This window comes from Salvia splendens, chromosome 22 (genome assembly GCF_004379255.2).
Source record: "Salvia splendens isolate huo1 chromosome 22, SspV2, whole genome shotgun sequence".
In the NCBI taxonomy this organism is placed as follows: Eukaryota; Viridiplantae; Streptophyta; class Magnoliopsida; order Lamiales; family Lamiaceae; genus Salvia; species Salvia splendens.
The window spans coordinates 17,456,980-17,476,114 of record NC_056053.1 but is presented as its reverse complement, the minus strand read 5'-3'; the positions used below and the strand labels follow the sequence as shown (position 1 = coordinate 17,476,114).

General features: G+C 38.6%; 3 protein-coding genes across 6 annotated transcripts; 1 reads left to right on the top strand and 2 right to left on the bottom strand.

Annotated features, from left to right (window-relative positions):
• The first annotated feature begins 698 nt into the window (after positions 1 to 698).
• LOC121787160 (RNA-binding protein EWS) lies at positions 699 to 6,085 on the top strand. 2 transcript variants are annotated; one of them, XR_006047284.1, is made up of 4 exons: positions 699 to 1,123; positions 4,342 to 4,651; positions 5,253 to 5,897; positions 6,007 to 6,085. XR_006047284.1 is itself a non-coding variant. In XM_042185815.1 (3 exons), exons 1-3 carry the CDS (start codon positions 922 to 924, stop codon positions 5,845 to 5,847), a joined length of 1,107 nt encoding a protein of 368 aa, XP_042041749.1. In that variant the 5' UTR covers positions 699 to 921; the 3' UTR covers positions 5,848 to 5,993. The 2 variants fall into 2 exon arrangements, 1 of the variants encoding a protein (XP_042041749.1); XM_042185815.1 differs by lacking the exon at positions 6,007 to 6,085 and having other exon boundaries at positions 5,253 to 5,993.
• A 25-nt stretch (positions 6,086 to 6,110) lies between these two features.
• On the bottom strand, positions 6,111 to 13,390 carry LOC121786841 (putative E3 ubiquitin-protein ligase LIN-1). The gene is made up of 15 exons (XM_042185453.1): positions 12,969 to 13,390; positions 12,555 to 12,866; positions 11,128 to 11,307; positions 10,253 to 10,308; positions 9,094 to 10,195; positions 8,861 to 9,005; positions 8,488 to 8,748; positions 8,053 to 8,359; positions 7,851 to 7,975; positions 7,551 to 7,790; positions 7,353 to 7,475; positions 7,164 to 7,274; positions 6,726 to 6,872; positions 6,390 to 6,635; positions 6,111 to 6,270 (listed from the first exon to the last, which is right to left on the bottom strand). Exons 1-15 carry the CDS (start codon positions 13,388 to 13,390, stop codon positions 6,253 to 6,255), a joined length of 3,795 nt encoding a protein of 1,264 aa, XP_042041387.1. The 3' UTR covers positions 6,111 to 6,252.
• A 281-nt stretch (positions 13,391 to 13,671) lies between these two features.
• LOC121787588 (ninja-family protein mc410-like) lies at positions 13,672 to 17,428 on the bottom strand. Of its 3 annotated transcripts, XM_042186360.1 has the most exons (4): positions 17,298 to 17,428; positions 17,074 to 17,213; positions 15,400 to 16,410; positions 13,672 to 14,471 (listed from the first exon to the last, which is right to left on the bottom strand). In XM_042186360.1, exons 3-4 carry the CDS (start codon positions 16,388 to 16,390, stop codon positions 13,984 to 13,986), a joined length of 1,479 nt encoding a protein of 492 aa, XP_042042294.1. In that variant the 5' UTR covers positions 16,391 to 16,410; positions 17,074 to 17,213; positions 17,298 to 17,428; the 3' UTR covers positions 13,672 to 13,983. The 3 variants fall into 3 exon arrangements, with proteins under 3 accessions (XP_042042294.1, XP_042042295.1, XP_042042293.1); XM_042186361.1 differs by having other exon boundaries at positions 15,400 to 16,447; positions 17,074 to 17,414; XM_042186359.1 differs by having other exon boundaries at positions 17,074 to 17,413.
• Between the last annotated feature and the right edge of the window lie 1,707 nt (positions 17,429 to 19,135).

Sequence of the window (19,135 nt, the reverse complement as noted above, 5' to 3'; positions counted from 1 at the left end):
TTCACTTTATTGAAAATCTGAAATGACCAAAATGTCCCCATCTTCTTCATTCACATAAATTTCACGCCTCTTTTTACAATTTCAAGCCGTTGTCTGCTCTCGTTTTCTCTCCGCATATTAATCAATTGGCATCGACTTCTCCTGGGACTTCGAATTAAATACCCACGACGACCAATGTAAGCTTCCACCTGCGTATTTGAATCCCAAATTCGTGCGTGAAGCCCACAAATTTATCTTGTGGATTTCGATTCAACAGTTTCAGATTTGTAACGATAATCTGTGTTTCGTCCATTCAACTCTCATAATTGACTATTTCTAGCATTGTGCTACATATTCCACCTGAATATTGTGGTTAAAACTATTCCAGATTCATATTTAGGGTGACAAATTAAGGAATAATCGAAGTTCTCGGGTTCTCCAGCAAATTGAAGTGAAATCGATACTCAAGCCTGCGAAGAGGCGAAATCTTGTTGAAGAGGTTGCGAGAAGGCTGTGAATTTTGGCGGCTCCTCAATAATTTATTGCTAGGGTTAGATGAGGATAATATTGGAAATAAGAAAAATATATGAGGATATTTCTAGTATTACAAGCTATTCTTAAGTGCCTAAAATCCAAACCAAACATCCGAATTTAAACTATAGAAACCATAGAAGTCAAACCAAATAATAGAAATATTTCTAGGCTACCATGAAAAGGGAATCACTAACAAGAGCCATTCCTTTTCTTGAGAAACCATAAAGGGCAAACCAAACTAGCCCTAACACTCCCCGACTAATCTAAACTCACTTATAAACAAAACCAATCAAAATCCCGCTATTGGGATTTCCAGTAATTAGGGTTTGGTCCGACCATATAATTTTTGAATTTTTATTTGTTGAAATTGCGGTCTGCTCACATCGAAATTTCCGGCCTGGGAGAGAAATGGGTTCACGAGAGAAGGGTTCGGCCGCGCCGCACCACCCACTCTTGAGCAGCCTTGTCGTGCGTCCTGCCGCCGACACTGCTGGAGGCGCAGCCAAGGCCGAGGATGGAGCCACCGGCGCCGGCGCCAGCGATTACGAGCCTGGCGAAGTTCGCCGGGATCCGCCTCCTCACTCTCGCTCTGCTCGGCACGACGGCCATGGTACTACTCCTGCTCTTCTTTTCTTCATTTCTTAGTTAACTAGTTTAGTTCCCGAACCTAACCCTAGAAGTTTTGGCCCTACAAGGACTGCTTTCGTCGTTTTCAATTAATTGGAGTTAGTTGATTACGTGCCGATTTTCAAGTTTTGGAAATGTTTAATTTGAATTTTGGGGGATTTTCGTATGCATTTCATTTCGGAATGAGATTCTCTTAATCGGCTCATGGTTGTGCAATATTTTGTGTTGATTTAGAGCATTTAAGTTCGAATATCACTGATATACATTTGGATTGTTTATGAGTCAATGCCTTCAATTTCTGATTATTTAGTTCGTCTGGAGTTTAACGACTGCATTAAATACTCTTATGCTAGTATGCGATTTGCAATCTAGGAATCACAAGTAACAAGGAACACAGATGTTCATCTTCTTCTGCCATTTGATTATGCATGTTTGTAAATACTCTTATGCTAGTATGCGATTTACAATCTAGGAATCACAAGTAACAAGGAACACAGATGTTCATCTTCTTCTGCCAATTGATTATGCATGTTTGTAAATACTCTTATGCTAGTATACGATTTACAATCTAGGAATCACAAGTAACAAGGAACACAGATGTTCATCTTCTTCTGCCATTTGATTATGCATGTTTGTATTTGGATAAGATAATTTCTGTGGGGACATTCAGAAGTTGCTTGTTTGGTAAAGACAGCTGTGTTATACATGGATTTCTTTGAGGTCAGTGCTATAGTTTCTTTGTAAGTTGTGTCTTGCTCTTGGTTGGAAGCTTGACATAACAGTAAATAATGTTTTTTTGGAATTTCTACAAATTATGTGCTTGCATTATAAGTTACTTATTCCCATATATTGTGGGTAAACCATACTAACCAAAATTAAATTTAGTGTTGTTATTTTTTTCTTCCAACATTAATTTAGACGAAGAGGATAAATAAGTGTTTTTCGTTGGAGACAGGCTCCATGTGCCTTCATCTAACTTTATTTTTTCCCTTAAATTTTTCTGTGCACTGCAAAGACCTTAAAATGCAAATAATGAACTAAATCGTTATATTATTTCAATTTTATCAATCTCGTATGTCGGCTTATGGCGGTTTGCCTAAAAACCGCCACAGGGATATGGCGTATTAGTATGGCGGATATGGCGGTCAATAATTAAATAAATAAAATAATACTTATATATTTATATATAATTCAAAAATTATAAAATATTAAAAATATAAACATCTAAAACACTTTAAACAATTAATAAAGCATAATATACAACTCTAACCACCATGTTTCTTGCATAATGCCCCATTCCTAAATGGGGTACACACGCAATGTTGTCAAATGTCGGATATGGCGGTGCTATGGCAGCGACATGGTGCTATGGCGTTTCCACCACCGAACGCCATGCCATAGCGCCGCCATATCCGCTATTTGATAACATTGTATTATTTCCAAGAGAACTTCATCTATTTACAATATATGATACAATTTGGGCTAACATGTGCCTAACAGGAAAATAATTTCTTGTAGAATAAGATTTGTCAACATAGCAAGGGTTACATGCAATACTTTGTAATGTTGATGGGTTAGAGTTTCATCTTTATGTCCTTGCCTTAAATTTCTTAACAAGATAAAATATCCACTCAAATGCTGTTTATGAATTATGACAGCCTTATATTCATTTAGATTTTTTGTACTCCATCTGGTACAATCTAATGTACTACCTTATTCTAATGCTTTAGTTGTTTTACGTTGTAATCATATTGGAGCTTCAATTTTATTAAACAGTATCATCCACCCTCTCTGCACTGCCTTGTGTTGTATGTTAAGGAATCATGCATATGGACTATTGAATTGTGAATGGGTTTTTCTGTTGTTTTCTACAGCTGTATATATTGCCTGGTGCAAGAATTTGGGTCTTGAGGATGGCTTGTTGGAACTGTTTTGATTATTTAAGAGGTTTAAATATGTGAGGAGAACTACTTGATGGATATACAAGGTTTACTGATATAATGATATGTTCCACTGACCAGCCTTGGGATGTGTGCTTTTGTAAAGCTACTATGGGCACGTGATGTCATCAAGTAGACTTTTGCTTATAGAAATTTAACATATTTACATGGCATCTGGAAAACAATGCCTTTCCCATGAGATGCGAAGATGTCCTGATGGTGGCAGAATTTTCAGTTTAATTAGTTTTCAAAGTCAAATTCGTTAAGATTTATTAGTAGGCCAAAGAAGCTGTTATGGTGTTGAGGGAGAGGAATGAAGGGTACCAGCAAAGCTGGCAATGAACACTAACTTTTACAATCTGTTGATTTCATTATTATGGTTATGAATAATAGTGATACGTTTTCTTTTTGGGATCTGAAGTGGTTTCAGAAACTACAAAGGTTATTGAAGAGCTGACTGAAACTGGGGTTGTTATAATCTGTTCTGTTGTTAAGTGCTGGTTCTTGTAGATCATTTTTTAGCAAGTATACTACTGACAAGAAAGGAATATATTGGCGGTGAGCAGACTGAAAGTGGAAACCAAGTTTAGTAGTGTTATATCGACTTTTGATCATATGGGATGTAACTGCTTTTACCTGGTGGGATGTTCCTTTTCAGACCCTTTTAAGGTGTGCATGGTCAAACCTTCTGGCTGTATTTTTGGGTTGGTGATGGAGGGACTCTGGTGCGTAACTTGAGTAGTTTCATGTGCTTTGGATGAGCTTATGAACTCTGAAGATTTCTGGATAAAGTTTGAGTTGAATGAAGTTTGTTTCTGAAACATTTGGTGCTGTCTTCTGTACTGCAGTATTTGTCCTCTACTTTCGAGCGAAACACATGGTGCATTGCCATTTCTTGTTGAATTGTCATCTGGCTTTTAGTCATTGTTCGTTTCATATTTGCTTGATACGTAGGGTCTACTTATTTTAAATGTGTGATTGCTGCAACATGTAGCACTGAATCAATTTCAAGCTAGCTGGCTTCTCCAGTGGTCTTGAGTATGATCTTAGGGGTGAGTAAGTGTTGTATTTCTTGTTCGTATTCTTGGTAAGGAGATGCTTCAGCAATCGGCAGTGGTTACTGTTTGTTGACATGATTTTAATTGTTCTTGGCATTTCTGGGGTTGCAAAAATTGGCTTCTGTAGGAACTGTTCTTGGTGACATGACATCTACTCTTTGTGATTTGGTGTTCACATCCTGAGCTTCACTGGTTTCTTTCAGGATATAGAAAGCGGGCAGGTTCTGATTCTCCTATCCGTAGAAGGGATGCTCATCGTCGTTCTAGTCCAGGTTTTGAAACCTTTGGTTCATCAAGGGGTCGTGGTTTCCGGAATGAGAGAGAACCTGGTCAATATCGTGACTACTCACCCCCCTATGCCCGTGGTAAGGATGGTGGTCGGTTTCCTGGTAGAGGTTATGATCACTTGGCACGTGGGTCTGGAGGTCCTGAACCATTAAGAGTTGAAGGTGTTCCTAGAAATAATCCTAATGTACGACCAAGAGAAGGAGATTGGTTTTGCCAAGATCCCTTGTGAGTGTCTGATATACTCCTTTTCATCTTTCACCTGTTTTTGATTTGATTTTGTATGCATCTTTTGCATGCTTTGTTTCAGTTGAAAAAACATTATTTTCATACTAATTATTAAGTGTATGTGTGTGTGTGTGTGTGTATATATTTATATATCTTCCATTTTTTACTCGCTCCGTCCCATAAAAATAGGGACTTTTCGAACGCATGGGTTTTAATGCAAAATTGGTAAAGTAGTAGAGAGATAGAAATAAAAAGTTATTGGAGTGATGTTAAGTGGAGAATTGGCCACCTCATAAGAGAGAAATTTTCCAAAAATGGGAGTGGACTAATTTTATGAGACGGACCAAAACGGAAAAATAAGACTATTGATTGGGGCGATGGGAGTTTTTTTTGCTGGTAGTGGAAGGAAGTTTGCATGTGGCAATTGAAATGATTTTCCTAATAATTGTGTGATAAATGAAGGAGAAGAAACTACCATAGAACTGAGTGGTGGCATTTTGTACTTGTCTGTGTTTTTTTGTAATATAGTAGTAAGTTTGACATTTTAGCTTTGCTTGTTTTGTAATTGGTTATCTGATACATACTTTCTACCATGTTACAGATGTAAAAATTTGAATTTTGCAAGGCGAGAGCATTGCAACAACTGCAACAGGCCCCGTTATGCTTCATCTGGAAGCCCTAGGAGAGGAGGGTATTTGGGTCCCCCATTTCCCCCTCGCGATCGTGTTCCACCTGCTCTATTGGATCATTCTCCTGTAAGGAATATGAATGGTGGCTACAGGTCTCCCCCTCGTGGCTGGCCAAGAGACGACAGAGACTTTAGAGCTTCTGGACCACCGGGAAGAAATGAAGTAAGATTGCCTGATCCTCTAATGCGCGGTGAAAGGCCAAACTTTCTTGAAGATGACCCTAGGGACAGGTTTGGATATTACGATGGACCCCCACTGCCAGAATGGGGCCATAGAGACCACCGTGGAAGGGATAACTTTTTTCATGAGAGGAGAGGAGGCTATGGAGGTAGGTTTTTGTCTCCACCTCCTGCATCAGCAGTTCCTCCCCGTGGCTGGGTATCTCATATCAGGGATAGGAGCAGGTCACCGGCTAGAGGCGGGCCACCAGCTAAGGATTATCACCGTGATATGCATATGAACCGGAGACGAGATGGTCGGCGTCCTCTCGGAAGGGGTGCATTTTAGTGTGTAATTGACTATAATTGCAAAAGCAGCTCTGACAATTGCTCTTTCTGGTGAATATTTCTTCTAATTTTGGCTATTGGATTCTAAAACTGTGTGTACCTATAGCATTCGTTTTGGAATCTAAAATGAATTTTCTCTGGTTATTACGTTTACGTGCAGAACAATCTTCATCTTCGACCACTTTATTTTATTCGATTCTTCGTCTGCATCTCCTCTTGTAAGTATGTCTTCGTTTGGTGCTATGCTATGAAATAAATTGTTGCTGACACGATGAATTCTTCATATATATGTAGATGTATGTATGTCTTCTTGAGGTCGAAAAATTATAACAGATGCTTTATTGGAGGACGAAAAAATATAACAAATTTCTTATCTCTAAATCTTCCGACATTTTATATCCTTCCTCTAGCTAAGCCCCCATGTCTGCAAAATTACCCAAGACATTTTAAAATCAGAGAAAAATTTGTGTTCATAATTTAAAGAAAAAATTATTCATTCTTCTGGATTAACTATAATTAAGAGAAAAAGGTGGATTGCGTTACCTGAATTCTGCCATCAGAGGTTCCAACGACTAAGATATCCTGATTTGTGTCAAGGGCCATGCAAAGAATTCTGCTGATGAGGTTTGTTTGAAGTGTTTCAACTCTGCTAAGCTTCTTTCTGCACCAAACTTCAACAGTTCCCACTTTGGATCCGAGATATACGAGCTCCGAGCTCACGGCCATGGTCCGTACATCCAATGTCGATGGCAATGATCCGACCAAACTATAGTTTGATGTGCTCCAAATCTAATGGATCAGAGAAGCGCAATGGCATTTATTTTGAATAGGTTATTTGCAACATGGCCGCATCACAATGGACTCAAATTAACGAAATACCTTAACATTTGCTCCGTCGAGGGAAGGCCCTGCTGCATATAGCAGCCCGTCATGTACTTGGAGCGCGTAAACAGGATTGGCTTTCCCTATGAGTTTCTTGGAGCCGCTCTGTATATTTCCTAGCGTTCCCGTTACTAGGTCGATTTCCTGAAATACGGGTGGCAAATCAAATGTCTGTACAGTTGCACATGCGATTGTCTGAACATTCGATGTTCTCAAGAACATGAACGTGAACCTTGATACCAACATTTTTTTAAATAACATACGCAACAAAACTTCACGCTTGACAGCAACTACGCATTGTTGTGAACGAGGCACAACTCAATATTAGCATAATAGCATCAAACATACAAGATTTCTCTTTGAGTTCATGTTCGTACGAAAATCAAAGAATCATGCAGTCGCGTGAATATATATTTTGGGACAGGACTTAAAAACCTGAATGCTAGTATCCTGACATCCACAGTAGAGTTTCCCTTGCACCAGAGCCAAACATTTGACATTCTTGTTTTGATTGAGCAGTTTAGAGGATCCATTCCACGAGTGCAGCTGCGGATGTATACGCATATCAAACCAACCAGAATTCATAGACGACAGACAAAGTACGTACATATATATCTAGTTTACCTTGACGCCGCCTCCTTGAGGAATGAAACATGCTATGTTGTTAGCAACTACCATGTTGTTTATCTGATCCTTAACCTCCTCAACTTGTTCACAGTAAATTCCTTCCTCCGATATCGACCAAATCTGCAAGCAATTTTCTTAACTCTTAGATCCTTTTCTACCTAACTGCAATCTCGAAAAACTCATAAAGCCTCCTACCCTCACTGTCCTATCGACCGACCCACTGTACAGTTTCTCCATTGATTGTAGTACTGTCAGGCTAGTCACCGCCTTTGTGTGCTCCCGTATTTCTTGGATAAGGCATAGCTCCGGCCCCCAAACCTTTATGGTTCCATCTGAGTGGCCGGAGAAAATTTTTCCTTTGAAGCATGTCACTGCAACAACTTCTCCGTTGATCGAGCAGTCTTCTTGGCTTAGTTCTTGATGACTCCATATATCCTGCAAATGGCATCCCCATTAAAGGTGTACATTTCTAAGCAATTAAGGAAGAAGACTTACGGCGCTATTGTCGTGCTCTTGTGACAGCACTTTGAGCATCTCAAATGCCATGCTAGAGGATTTCTTAAGCTCCCTTAGTCCTTTCAGGATGTCTTTGGTGTGACCTGCTAGATCCTGCAACCCTTCTGAGATCGAAATTATACGTTATCAGACGATGAAATATCAAATTATGTAAACAAGAGTATCCATGAATTAAACGAACCGGTGTGGCGGATGAAGCTGTTGAGGCCAAGCATGGAGAGTGCTCTTTCTTCAACATTCTTGTCCGATTTGAAAACGGACACAAAATGGTCGAGCAAACACACGCGCGCTGCTCCCCTTATCCCCGTATCAGGAAGGAGCGAGAGCATGTATATGAGCCATGTCGCGGCCATGAAGCACACCGAGTTCAACTCCTCGTTGCTGCTGATCAGGCCTTGTGCAAGACCTTCAAACACTAGCCCAAACTCATGGCTCACAAGATGGAAAGCCACTTTTCTCTCCCACTCCTCACCAGCTCTCTCATCTTCCTACATGTATATGATCTCCAACTTATTCAAATGTCAAGTCTTAGGAGAAAATTTTCTTACTTCAAAAAGAATGAGACATTTAAAATGGGACTGATGGAGGGAAATTTGGTATAGCAAAATGATCAGACCATGGTGTCTTGAGCATTAGCAGATATGTGGTGACGACGCTGATCCCTTTTCATAAACGCCACATAGCTCTTCTCCAGCCCGGCTCGTTTGAGGAGAATGGCCCTAGAAAGAGATTTTCCTGAATAGGAGAATCTTCCATGGAGGGAGAGTATTGTCTCTGCAGCTGAAATTTGTGCTGCTGGGCATTCTGAGTTTCTTAGACAACTAATAAGAGCATCTATTGCCTCTTCTCTGTATATACTCATCTTTCTTGGCTCCTCCTGAAATAGTATATATATAGTATTGCTCAAAATTTCTCCCTCTCATTAATCATGTTTTGTGTATTCCCAACTTTTGGTTATTTTTAGAACAGATGAATACACGGAAAGGTACCAGAAGATCAAGTTGCAGAAGAAGTCCAGCAACAACCGGAGATTGTTCGGCCCGAGCCTTTTGTAGGTAGATAAGTAGTGTGTGCATTGTACTAAAAGTACCCTCATCTTTCAAGGTCCTCAAGATGTTCTCATTCAAATTTCTCCTACAGAGTTCAAAACAGAAAAATGATGATAGATTGATAAAGATGATCAAACTATATAAGTAGCTAGATTAGCTTGAACTGCATTCACCTGTTCAACTTGACTAACTCGGAGAAGAAATGAATGATCTCGAGCCGCTCCACGTCTCCTACTTGAAACAAAATCTCCAGGAGAGAAACCAATTCAGCCTTGTGAGCTACTATGTTCCTACACTTTCCATCCTCAAGAATGCATCTCAGCAGAATACTGACAGCAGCTACTCTCTCCTCAGTCTGTGGCGCTTGCAGAGCCGCCACGATTCTCTCAATCGATGATGGCTTGGAAGCAATGCTGGTGGATATCCTTGAACTACTTTCCTGGCTGCAGCTCCGCAGAATCTGCGCCAGCATAAGCACCGCAGCAGTCTGAGGCTCCATAAACATCTTGAAGTTGAGGTCGTCGTTGTTGTCACGACCGTTGCTTAGGGTATCCACGAGATACCCCGGGAGCTCCATCTCCACGAGGCTCTCCACCGGCGGCCTCAGGAGGTACACCAGCACGAGCGCCTCGTGCAGGCCTTTCTTAAACAGCTGGACTATGCACTCCACATCCGAGTCCACTCTGGTCAGCGTCGCCACCACATTGCCATCCCTCGACCCGAGCTCGGTAAGTAGGCACACCGTGGTCCTTAAGACAGTCTCATCAACGGAGTTGAGAAGCATCTCAACGAATCCATTGATGACAGGAGGCTTTGTCAGCATCTCCAGCATCATCTGGTGGTCTGCTGACTCAGCCTCCTTCCAGCACCTCTGGATCTTGAGGACTGCTGCCTCAGCGTCCAGCAGGATCTCAGAGGTGCAGACTTCAGCGATGGCGAGCTGGAGCTCGCCATCGCTGGGAGGGGCTATGACGCTGGTGGGGGAGGTGGTGGTGGTGGTGTTGCGATCGCGCCAGGTGGCGATGAGGCGCTTGAGGACGTAGTTGGTCTTGGGGAGGTCGGGGGAGAGGAGGTTGTGGCGGGTGATGGGGCAGGTGAGGTTGCCGAGGTCGAGCCACTCTTGGATGGCGGATCGCTCGTAGGTCTGGCCGGTCTCGAGGGTGACGGGATCGTCGAATATTCGGGCGGTGATGGGGCAGACGAAGTCCTTTGGGGCGTTAGCCGTTGTTGAGTCGTCCATGGAAGAATCATCCACGCAGCTGACCATGATGGATCAACTAACCTTAGTTTACACACTTCAAATATTTAGCGTTGTTTATTGTTTTTCATTACCGCTTTTTTCTCCGCTGCTTTGTCGAGTCAAACAATGCCTCTTTCTTGATGTTTTCCTACACGACATAAGAGCAATCAAATCTCCTTCAAATAATTTAACGGTAATAATACTCCCTCCATCCCCTCCCTAATAATTGTCTACTTTAGTTCTGACATGAGTTTTAAAAAATATAAAGGAAAGTGAATTGAAAAAAATAGTAAATATGAGTCTCACTTTTATATATTAATTTTATAATAAAATGTGAGTGAAATAAGTTAGTGGAATGTGAGACCTACTTACCATTTATAGTAAAAAGTGAAAGTGGACAATTAATGGGAATCGGACAAAAATGACAAAAGTGGTTAATTAATAAGGGACGGAGAGAGTAATTGAAGTCCTAAAATATTATCCAAAACAATATAATAGAACGTGGGTGGAAAAAGTTAGTGAAATGTGATGTCTACATTTATGCCCCCTCCGTCCCATAATAAGAGTTCTATTTGGATTGGACACATGTTTTAAAAAATGTAAAGAAAAGTGGGTTCAATAAGTTTGTGGAATATGGATCCCACTTATATATAATACTCCCCATGTCCCATAAAAATGTGTACTTTCCATTTTTATCAGTCCCATAAAATTATGTGCATTTTATTTTTAGAAAGTTATATCAATTTAATAATATAGGTCCCCACTATTCACTAACACTACTTAAACTATCATTTTCTTCTTATCTCTTACTTTACCATACAATTCTCCTCCCTTTCTTTTACTTTACCAATTTTGTCTTTCCGTGTCATATCCATTGCCCATATTTTTATGGGATGGAGGGAGTATTAGCTTTGTTGTTTGAGACAAGATGTGGTTAATTTGGTGTGTCATTGTTGGTATCGAATACCTTATCCTGATTGAAGGTGAGGGTGGATGGGATTTGATTGAAAATGAGGTCTGGTGATACTCTGACTGGAGAAAGGGATGGCAACTTTGAGAGTCTCTTTGAATCAGCCATGTTTGATATGTCTCCTTCTCCTTCTCCTTCTCCTTCTCCTTCTCCTTCAGCTTCACCACCCCATATTGGCTGCATTGCAACACATATATAATCACAGCCTTAATTAATCTTCAAATAAATAAATTAGAAGAGCTTGACAATGTCAAAGGAAAAGATTTCAGCGCCAAACAAGAACAGCCATAATTTGTTTTACTTTTATTTTATATTAGTAAAAAAATAGCAAGCTGGGAATATATTGTCCAGAACGAAAACTGCAATAGGGCATAAACAAATAGGATGACAGCAGAAAAAAGTGACTAATTTGTAGTAGTACCTAATTAGATTAGATGGTTGATAATGATGACTATACTTGTTGAATAATAGTGTATTCTTATTTTATTTTTTAATTTGTCTTTGTGTATTGACCATTTTCACGAATGAAAATTCTTGGTCTTAAACTTGTCCTTTTTTATTTCTTTAATTATACTCCGTAGTTTTTTAAGCATTTAAATGCTATGGTATTATAGTATTGTGAGAATTGAATAAGTATCTCATAAAATGATACAAGAGTACATTTTTTATGTACAGTCAATCATAAAAATTGTGATAGATTTATCATGAATGGAAGGATTAATAGGAGAACTAAAATCCGCTTACGCACTGTTAAGAAGGCTTTACACCTAAGTCTCGGAGTTAATTAATTACTACAAAATGTTTGAAATGTTTAGAATATTTAATAAATATTGTAAAAAGTACCATGACCTGCAAACTCAATTAGTAAAATGTTTTTCGAATTAAAAAGACTTTTAAGTAACCACAGCTAACAAAATTATCATTGCTTTAGCTGGAAAACAAATTCATTTTGATCAACAATGATCTAAAACGCCATTTTTTTATAGAGATAGGGATCTTTTCTCGCATTTTTACAGCTTTGATAATATTATCATGGGACTTCATATGATATACTTAAACATTATCATGAGTCAAATTGGTGTGACTAATTATATTTCATCCTAAAGTAGAACATCTAAGAATCATTAAAATGTAACAAAAATTTTATATTTTCTCGTACCTCATTTTTTTAATAAATTCATAACAATAAAAAGCACAACCCCACAAATCAAACTCAAGAAAACGAAGCATTACACTATACCATAATTACTAGTATGTGTTATCTTTAATAAAAACTGTTGGAAAATATTTTTTCCACTATATTCACATATAAAAAAAGGTGAAGAGTAGTAAAATATGATTAAAAATTTATACTTTCTTTTTCTTATCCATTTTTGTAAGATAAATTTTGCATGAAAGAAAAGAAACAAAGCATTACATTATACCGTCTGTTTGGAGACTCAAATCCATGGCTTTTGATCCTCTGTTCATCATCTCCCTCCCACAAAGTTGAACGATCATCACTTTCACATTCTCGAAATACAATTTTAGGTGGCAAAATCATCTCCTCTCCTCCACCTCTCCTCAGCACTTGCTTAAAATACCTTGCAAAAACCCTACAATTATCTTCCAACAAACCCTCATATCCCCTCTCCAACTCCTTCAGCGCCGCCGCCTGCCCCCCGTCCATCTCCGACAAGATCGACATGGACTCGAGCCCCAAACCCGACAGGATCTCAGACCTTCTACCGTCGTACCTGTTGGCAAATGAAATAAAAATAAATAAATATAACAATATCTCACGTCGCTGAAAATGCTGAATATCACCAATTGGTTTTAAGATGGATTTGTATCGGTACCATTCGAGAATGGTGGCGAAGTGGACGAGAAACAGCTCTTGGAAGAGGAAGGGCGCGATCTCGAGGCGGGAGAGGGAGGGCTCGGCCTCGAACACGTCTAGGAGGGCGAGGGAGGCGTCGAGGGGGCGGCGGGAGAGGTGGTGGACGAGGGAGAGGAGGAAGGAGGAGAAGGGGTTGGTGGGGGTGGATGAGAGGAGGCTCTCGGCGAGGCGGAGGGACGAGGCGCGGACGGAGGGGCTGCTGCTCGAGATGGCGGTTTCGACGGTTTGGGAGATGAAGGTGAGGGGCTTCAAGAGTGTGGGAGGGAGTTTTTGTAGGAATGTGGTGTGGAGGTGGCGGCGGTGGTGGGGTTGGGATATGGTTTCCGAGAGGAAGAGGGTGGTTTGCTCTATGATTTGGGATGAGGTTGTGGCGGTGGACATGGCGGCGGCGGTGGTGGGATGAGTTGTGAATGATTAGTTAAGGTTTTGGAGAGGTTTTTTTTCTTCTTGTAGGAGGTAATGTGTGTGAGATTAGGACGGCTGCGCCTGCACATTATTTTAGTATTGGTCTAGTTTATTGAATGATTTATAATGTATTTGCCATTTGTGTTGTTTTTGAAATGGGAAACTATGCCTAATTGTGGAAGTAAACAACAGATTGAATTGGTTAATCAATCTCGGTCAAATCATCAACAATCAAATGAAAATATACAAACAGAAGCTTGAATGTAGTAATACATCACAATATCATCTCAGTGGCAACTCAATGACATACAAGTTTAACAATTATTGATATCTTACAAAAGTTGACTGCTGAAAAATAAATTACTGTAAGCCAATAGCATGTGTCAAGGCTCAAGACACCATACCACTAAATAAAAAAGAAACTTTTTAAAGAACGAACGACGCAGATGTACAGTAGAAGAGATGAGATGAGCAACATGCACACTCCGATATAGTCAATAGCATGACAAGAACGGGATTATTCGTTCACCTGTCAAAACCTAATGATCTGAGGCGCTATACTTCCAACATCAAGTTTGAGCCGAGGCTGCAGGATTGCTGCCTGATAACGAAGGTAAACCAGTGCCGGCATCTGCACTATTGTTTTCTTCATTAGCATGTTGAATAAATTCATCAGGCGACATGTGAGAACCATGGCAGGCGCAAACTATCTTAATCTGAGTGGGGCTATACTTGTATGTTACACCTGATATTGTTCGGCCATTTGGACCTGAGCCGTTAGTAGACACCCATGGCAAATTAGGGTAAGATCCACAACCCCCAAATTTGAGATCTGCAGTGATACCAGGCCTTATAGCTGGAAATTCAGACGGAAGTGATTCTGCTCTTGGCTGATTAGACGCATCTTTTAACTGATGAATTACATGATTCCCTTTCAGATCACCATCTGTGTGAGAGGACGAGCCTTCTTCACCAACTTGCTGCTTTCCATAACTTTTCCCAGCTTCTACAGCCCTCACATCACTCTGTGTAGTTTCAGATGACTTGTGTGAATTAACTGCAAAGTGAGCAGAATAATCATTAGGAACCCCACTTTCCATGTATACAATTGACACATTTTAAGTAAACTCACAGCTCTGTAGTTTGATCATGTCAAACTTGTTCAAGGCATTACACTCCATACTGAGCTAGTTGCACACATATCTGAGAATAATTCTCCAACGACTCTATATCATGTGTATACATAGATCATACTTGCATATTGTACCATAGATATACACCCTATCTTGGCCTAGATGTGTACCAACAAATGTTCAGATAATTCAAGGAGCTCGTGTTGGTATTTAAAAAAAAAGTATTGTGTTACATACTAGAGTAGACACTACAGTTAGTGTATTAATAGTGACTGATCTTGTTAAACAAGGTTGAGAATGTGGTACAGCTCCTATTTGATACTCCATAACTTACTGCAAGTATCTCACCAAAATGATTCTGTTTTACATAAAAGTCACAACACTAGAAGCAACTTCTTTAGGTAATGAATTCTAAAATAAAAAAAAAATTAACTGAAGGAAATGATTAGATGTTACAAGCTGGAGCCAGTGAATTTCTTGGATTCAGGAACTTCGTAAAAGAACTCTCTTGGCGGGTTAAGAAGACGCAATTACCTTTGTAAAGGATGATAGAGATAGAAGTGCACTAAAAAGTGGAGACCAAATGGAAAAATCAATTAAAAAGAGTTCCCTTCCTTGTTTGAATAGTTTACTGATAAAAGAGTTACTGTTGCTAAGCGTTATTCACCACTAAGTAAACAATGCTACATAGTTCCACTGGTAAAAAAGTCATTGAAAGACTATGAAAAGGCCTTCATTTTGTTGTATGTTTTACTTGCAAAGTATATATATGTAGAGAATAAATTGAAAGATACCATTGGCTTACAAAGTATCAATAGAAAATAGATAAATAAAAGAAAATGCATGACATACCTTGAGTCAGCTTCCTGCCATCATTCTGAGTATCTTGGTTCACCGGATTCCTTCCAGAATAAGTAGGGTTAATTTGTTGATGATGAGAAACAATGCCACGAGAGTTATCTCTGTCTAGAACAGGAAGCTGGACAGGAGGATACCCATACATCAGAGGAAAATTAGCAGGCATAACTGAATGGCCACCTGGCCGCTCAATGTTTGTGGTAGCCATCGAATGCATCATGCTAGGCTTTGGATAGTTGGACGGATTAGGTGTACCACTAGAATTAGAATCCTTAGCAGGCTGTATGTTTGCTGGTGGAACTGGGAGTGCAGCACCATAAGACATGGACATATTCATCGCATTAAATTCTTTTTCTGAAGAGATTGTAAACCTTTTCTGTCCTAGAATTTCAACACCACTTGAATCTCCAGATCCATGAGAGTCCTTCTGAACCATGGATACACCACCAGTGGATGCAAATCGTTTTGGAACATCATCATGCTGAGAAACATGCCTTGAAGTTGAACCATCTACTTCTGAATCTGCAACATCTTCATTATCGGCAGTTGATCCTTCATCAGTGGTTATGGAGATGTGTGATGTCTTGCCTTTATCTGCCAAATCAGGTTGGCTGGTATCTCTATCGTACTTCTTCTGTTGGTTCGTCTCAGTAAACCGGTTTTTTCGCTTTTCCCCAGCACCTGAAGTCTTTTCATCAATTTCAGTAGGCCTGTTATCACTTCGTAGCCACAATCCATCAGTATTTGAGTTCTTTGATGTTTCTAAATCAGCAGAAGGTTTAGAAAAGTTGTAACCGAAGGTCTCTCCAACTTGTGGTTGATTTCCACCTTCGAGAAAGTTTTTGAACTCATTGATCAATTTGCTACCTCGATCACCTTCATCTAACTTGACATCAGATGAGCTGCCCTGTTTACTTTTATGTGAGGAATTATTTCCACCACAAGGAAGGCCCAAGCTCAGATCGAGACCTTTCTCATCCTCCATTGGATAGCATCAAATGTTGTCTACAAGATTTACAAATATATTTGCCTACTCAGCATCCTAAAAAAAGGAAATAGCTAAATAGCTATCAAATCATCTTACTGAAATATCTACATATGAATACATAGCTTAAGATATATACATCCCATGCTACAACATTCAAATTCCAGAATAAAAGTCAGGTAAAAAACAATCCAATTAAATTCTTGTTCCTTACGGAGTAGTTTAGTTTGTGCTCGATACAAAATCAGTAACTTCTTCAACATTCATTGGACTAACTGAAATGAACCTAGTTAAGAGAGTGGAATTATTACACTCTGCATATACTATACCAAATGAAAATCCGATAGCAGTTCTTATCGTAACTAGAGGGATGAATTCGTTATATGTAAAATGCATAATTTTTTTGAAAGTGATTTGTTGGCATCCAAATATCTCAGCCAATCAGCGACAAACAAGAGCAAGAGCACCGGGGCGTTTCCAGTGAAATCAAAGTTTGGTTAGACGAAGCTGAATCCAGAAAATACACCTTAAACACAAGGTAGAAATTACTCCACTATAATGAATCCCTCATCTTGAATTACATTATTACCAAAAGAGGATGAAAAATTAAATTACTTGCTATATCAAAACATTAAATTATGTACGCTTCGTGAAAAAATTAAAACTAATAATACCGTATTTACCTTAGATCTTCTGAATCTACAACAAATACCAAATTCTGCCACAAGTGTACTGCATCCTCGTATATTGATGTCAGATGTTGGTGATTAAGGCAGATCAGAAAAACTTCTGGAGTAGTCAGATGAATTTGTGGAAATGATGCCTGAGAATTGGAGAATACAGAAAAAGAGATTTAAAAAAAAGGGGAAGAACTACGCAATAAAGCAAAGGAGAAAAGGACACATACGAAATTGGGAAATAGTTTTGCTTTTCTTTGATTATTGGCTAAAGACGGGAGCTGAAAGGAAGTGCGGTGGAGAAGACGAGAATTTAGGGTTCCTTTGCTTGACTATTCCTAATGTTTTTATTTAATGTTTGTTTGTCTCACAAATTGGTCAAATTAATAAATGGTGTGTACTCCTTGTCCATTTTCATTTCTTGGTAACACGATTTTTAAAAAAAAATAAGAAAAAAGTGGTTGAAAAAATAGTGAACTATATTTTTGGTCATAGAACTATGAATTTATCTTATCAATAGTGCCTAGACTTTAAAAATATCTACAATAGTCTCTAAACTAAGGGTTTATTTCAAAATCGGTCCTATTAAAATTTTCGACCCGAAATGTCCTTTTGGGCTGCTGGGAGATTTCTCTTTTTACATTTTAACTTTTTCAACCTGATATTATTTCAATGTTATACTAAATTCGATATTATTTCAAAATTATCTTCTTCTTCCTTTTTGCTATCCTTCATTGTGTTTCATTTTTTAAATATTAGACTTTATTTTATAAAATTAAACTTAAAATTCTGATTCTTAATTATCAATAAATTATTTTAATTAAAATTATTAACTTATGTACTCTTTCTTGACTCACAACTATATATATAGAAATAAAACTATGCAGCTAGCTCACACAAACTTTTTTATAATACTAGAATATATAAATTAATAATTTTAATTAAAAATAATATTTAAAAATCTAAATTTTAAATTTAATTTTATAAAATTAAATATAATATTGAAATATATAAACAAAGTAAAGGATGACAAATTGAGTAAGAAGATAATTTTGAAATAATATCAGATTTAGTACATTATTGAAATAATATCATATTGAAAAAGTTAAAAATGTAAAAAGACAAAATTGCTCAGCAACCCAAAAGGGCAATTTTGGGTGGAAAAATACCAAAAGGACCGATTTTGAAATAAACCTTTAGTTCAAGGACTACTATAGCTATTTTTAAATTCCAGGACTATTGACGAGGTAAACCCACAATTCAGGTAGTAAAATATGAGTTTCACTTATATATATTAGTTTTAAATAAAATGCGAGTGGAATAAGTTAGTGAAATGTGAAACCTTATTACCATTTATAGATGGAGCGATATACTTTAAATGAGTCTCACATTCCACTCACTTTCTCCATTTACTTTTCTTCACAAAGTCCAACAATTTCTTAAAACTTGTGACAAGTGAAAAAGGACTCTTTAAATGGTGGATGAGAGGAGTATATCTAAATATAAATACAACTCCCTTTGTTCCATAATAGTAAAGTTATTTCATTTTCTGCACTTGTTTTAAAAAAATACTAATAAATAAGTGAAGAAAAAGTAAAGTAAAAAAATAAAACTAAGAGCATCCACATCGGCGAGCAAGGACGCGTCCGTCCGTCCGTGCCAGCGGCACGGAGACGCTGTCCGCCGCTGCGCTCGCGCCGCTGGCACGACGCTGCTCGATGCATCGAGCACGTCCGTGCCAGCGAGCAGGCAACGTGGCAGCGTTCTGATTGGCCAACGGCATATCCGTTGGAAAATTATTTTTTTATTTTTTTAAAAATAAAAATAATACCAAAAAATAAATATTTTCACAATCCCAAAAAAATGGCCGTTTTTTTGCCCGTTTTTCTATTTTTTTTAAATTTTTCCCCCAATATCATCTATAAATACACACATTCATCATCAATTTTTCACATCAAATCATCTCTCATTCATATTTTTCATACAACTTATCTACACATTCATCTCTCACTCAAAACCTCAAATGGATTTCACTCATTTCATTGCGGAAGCGGAGCGCGAAGAACAA

Excerpts from the sequence above, each read along its gene's own strand:
- LOC121787160 (XM_042185815.1), top strand. The coding sequence starts at position 922 with ATGGGTTCACGAGAGAAGGGTTCGGCCGCGCCGCACCACCCACTCTTG. Across the intron at positions 1,124-4,341 it reads TGCTCGGCACGACGGCCATG|GATATAGAAAGCGGGCAGGT; the intron begins GTACTACTCCTG and ends GGTTTCTTTCAG. Across the intron at positions 4,652-5,252 it reads TGGTTTTGCCAAGATCCCTT|ATGTAAAAATTTGAATTTTG; the intron begins GTGAGTGTCTGA and ends ACCATGTTACAG.
- LOC121786841 (XM_042185453.1), bottom strand. The coding sequence starts at position 13,390 with ATGTCCACCGCCACAACCTCATCCCAAATCATAGAGCAAACCACCCTC. Across the intron at positions 7,791-7,850 it reads AAGAGCACGACAATAGCGCC|GATATATGGAGTCATCAAGA; the intron begins GTAAGTCTTCTT and ends TGCCATTTGCAG. Across the intron at positions 7,476-7,550 it reads CGGTCGATAGGACAGTGAGG|ATTTGGTCGATATCGGAGGA; the intron begins GTAGGAGGCTTT and ends AATTGCTTGCAG.
- LOC121787588 (XM_042186360.1), bottom strand. The coding sequence starts at position 16,390 with ATGGAGGATGAGAAAGGTCTCGATCTGAGCTTGGGCCTTCCTTGTGGT. Across the intron at positions 14,472-15,399 it reads TGGCAGGAAGCTGACTCAAG|TTAATTCACACAAGTCATCT; the intron begins GTATGTCATGCA and ends CTCACTTTGCAG.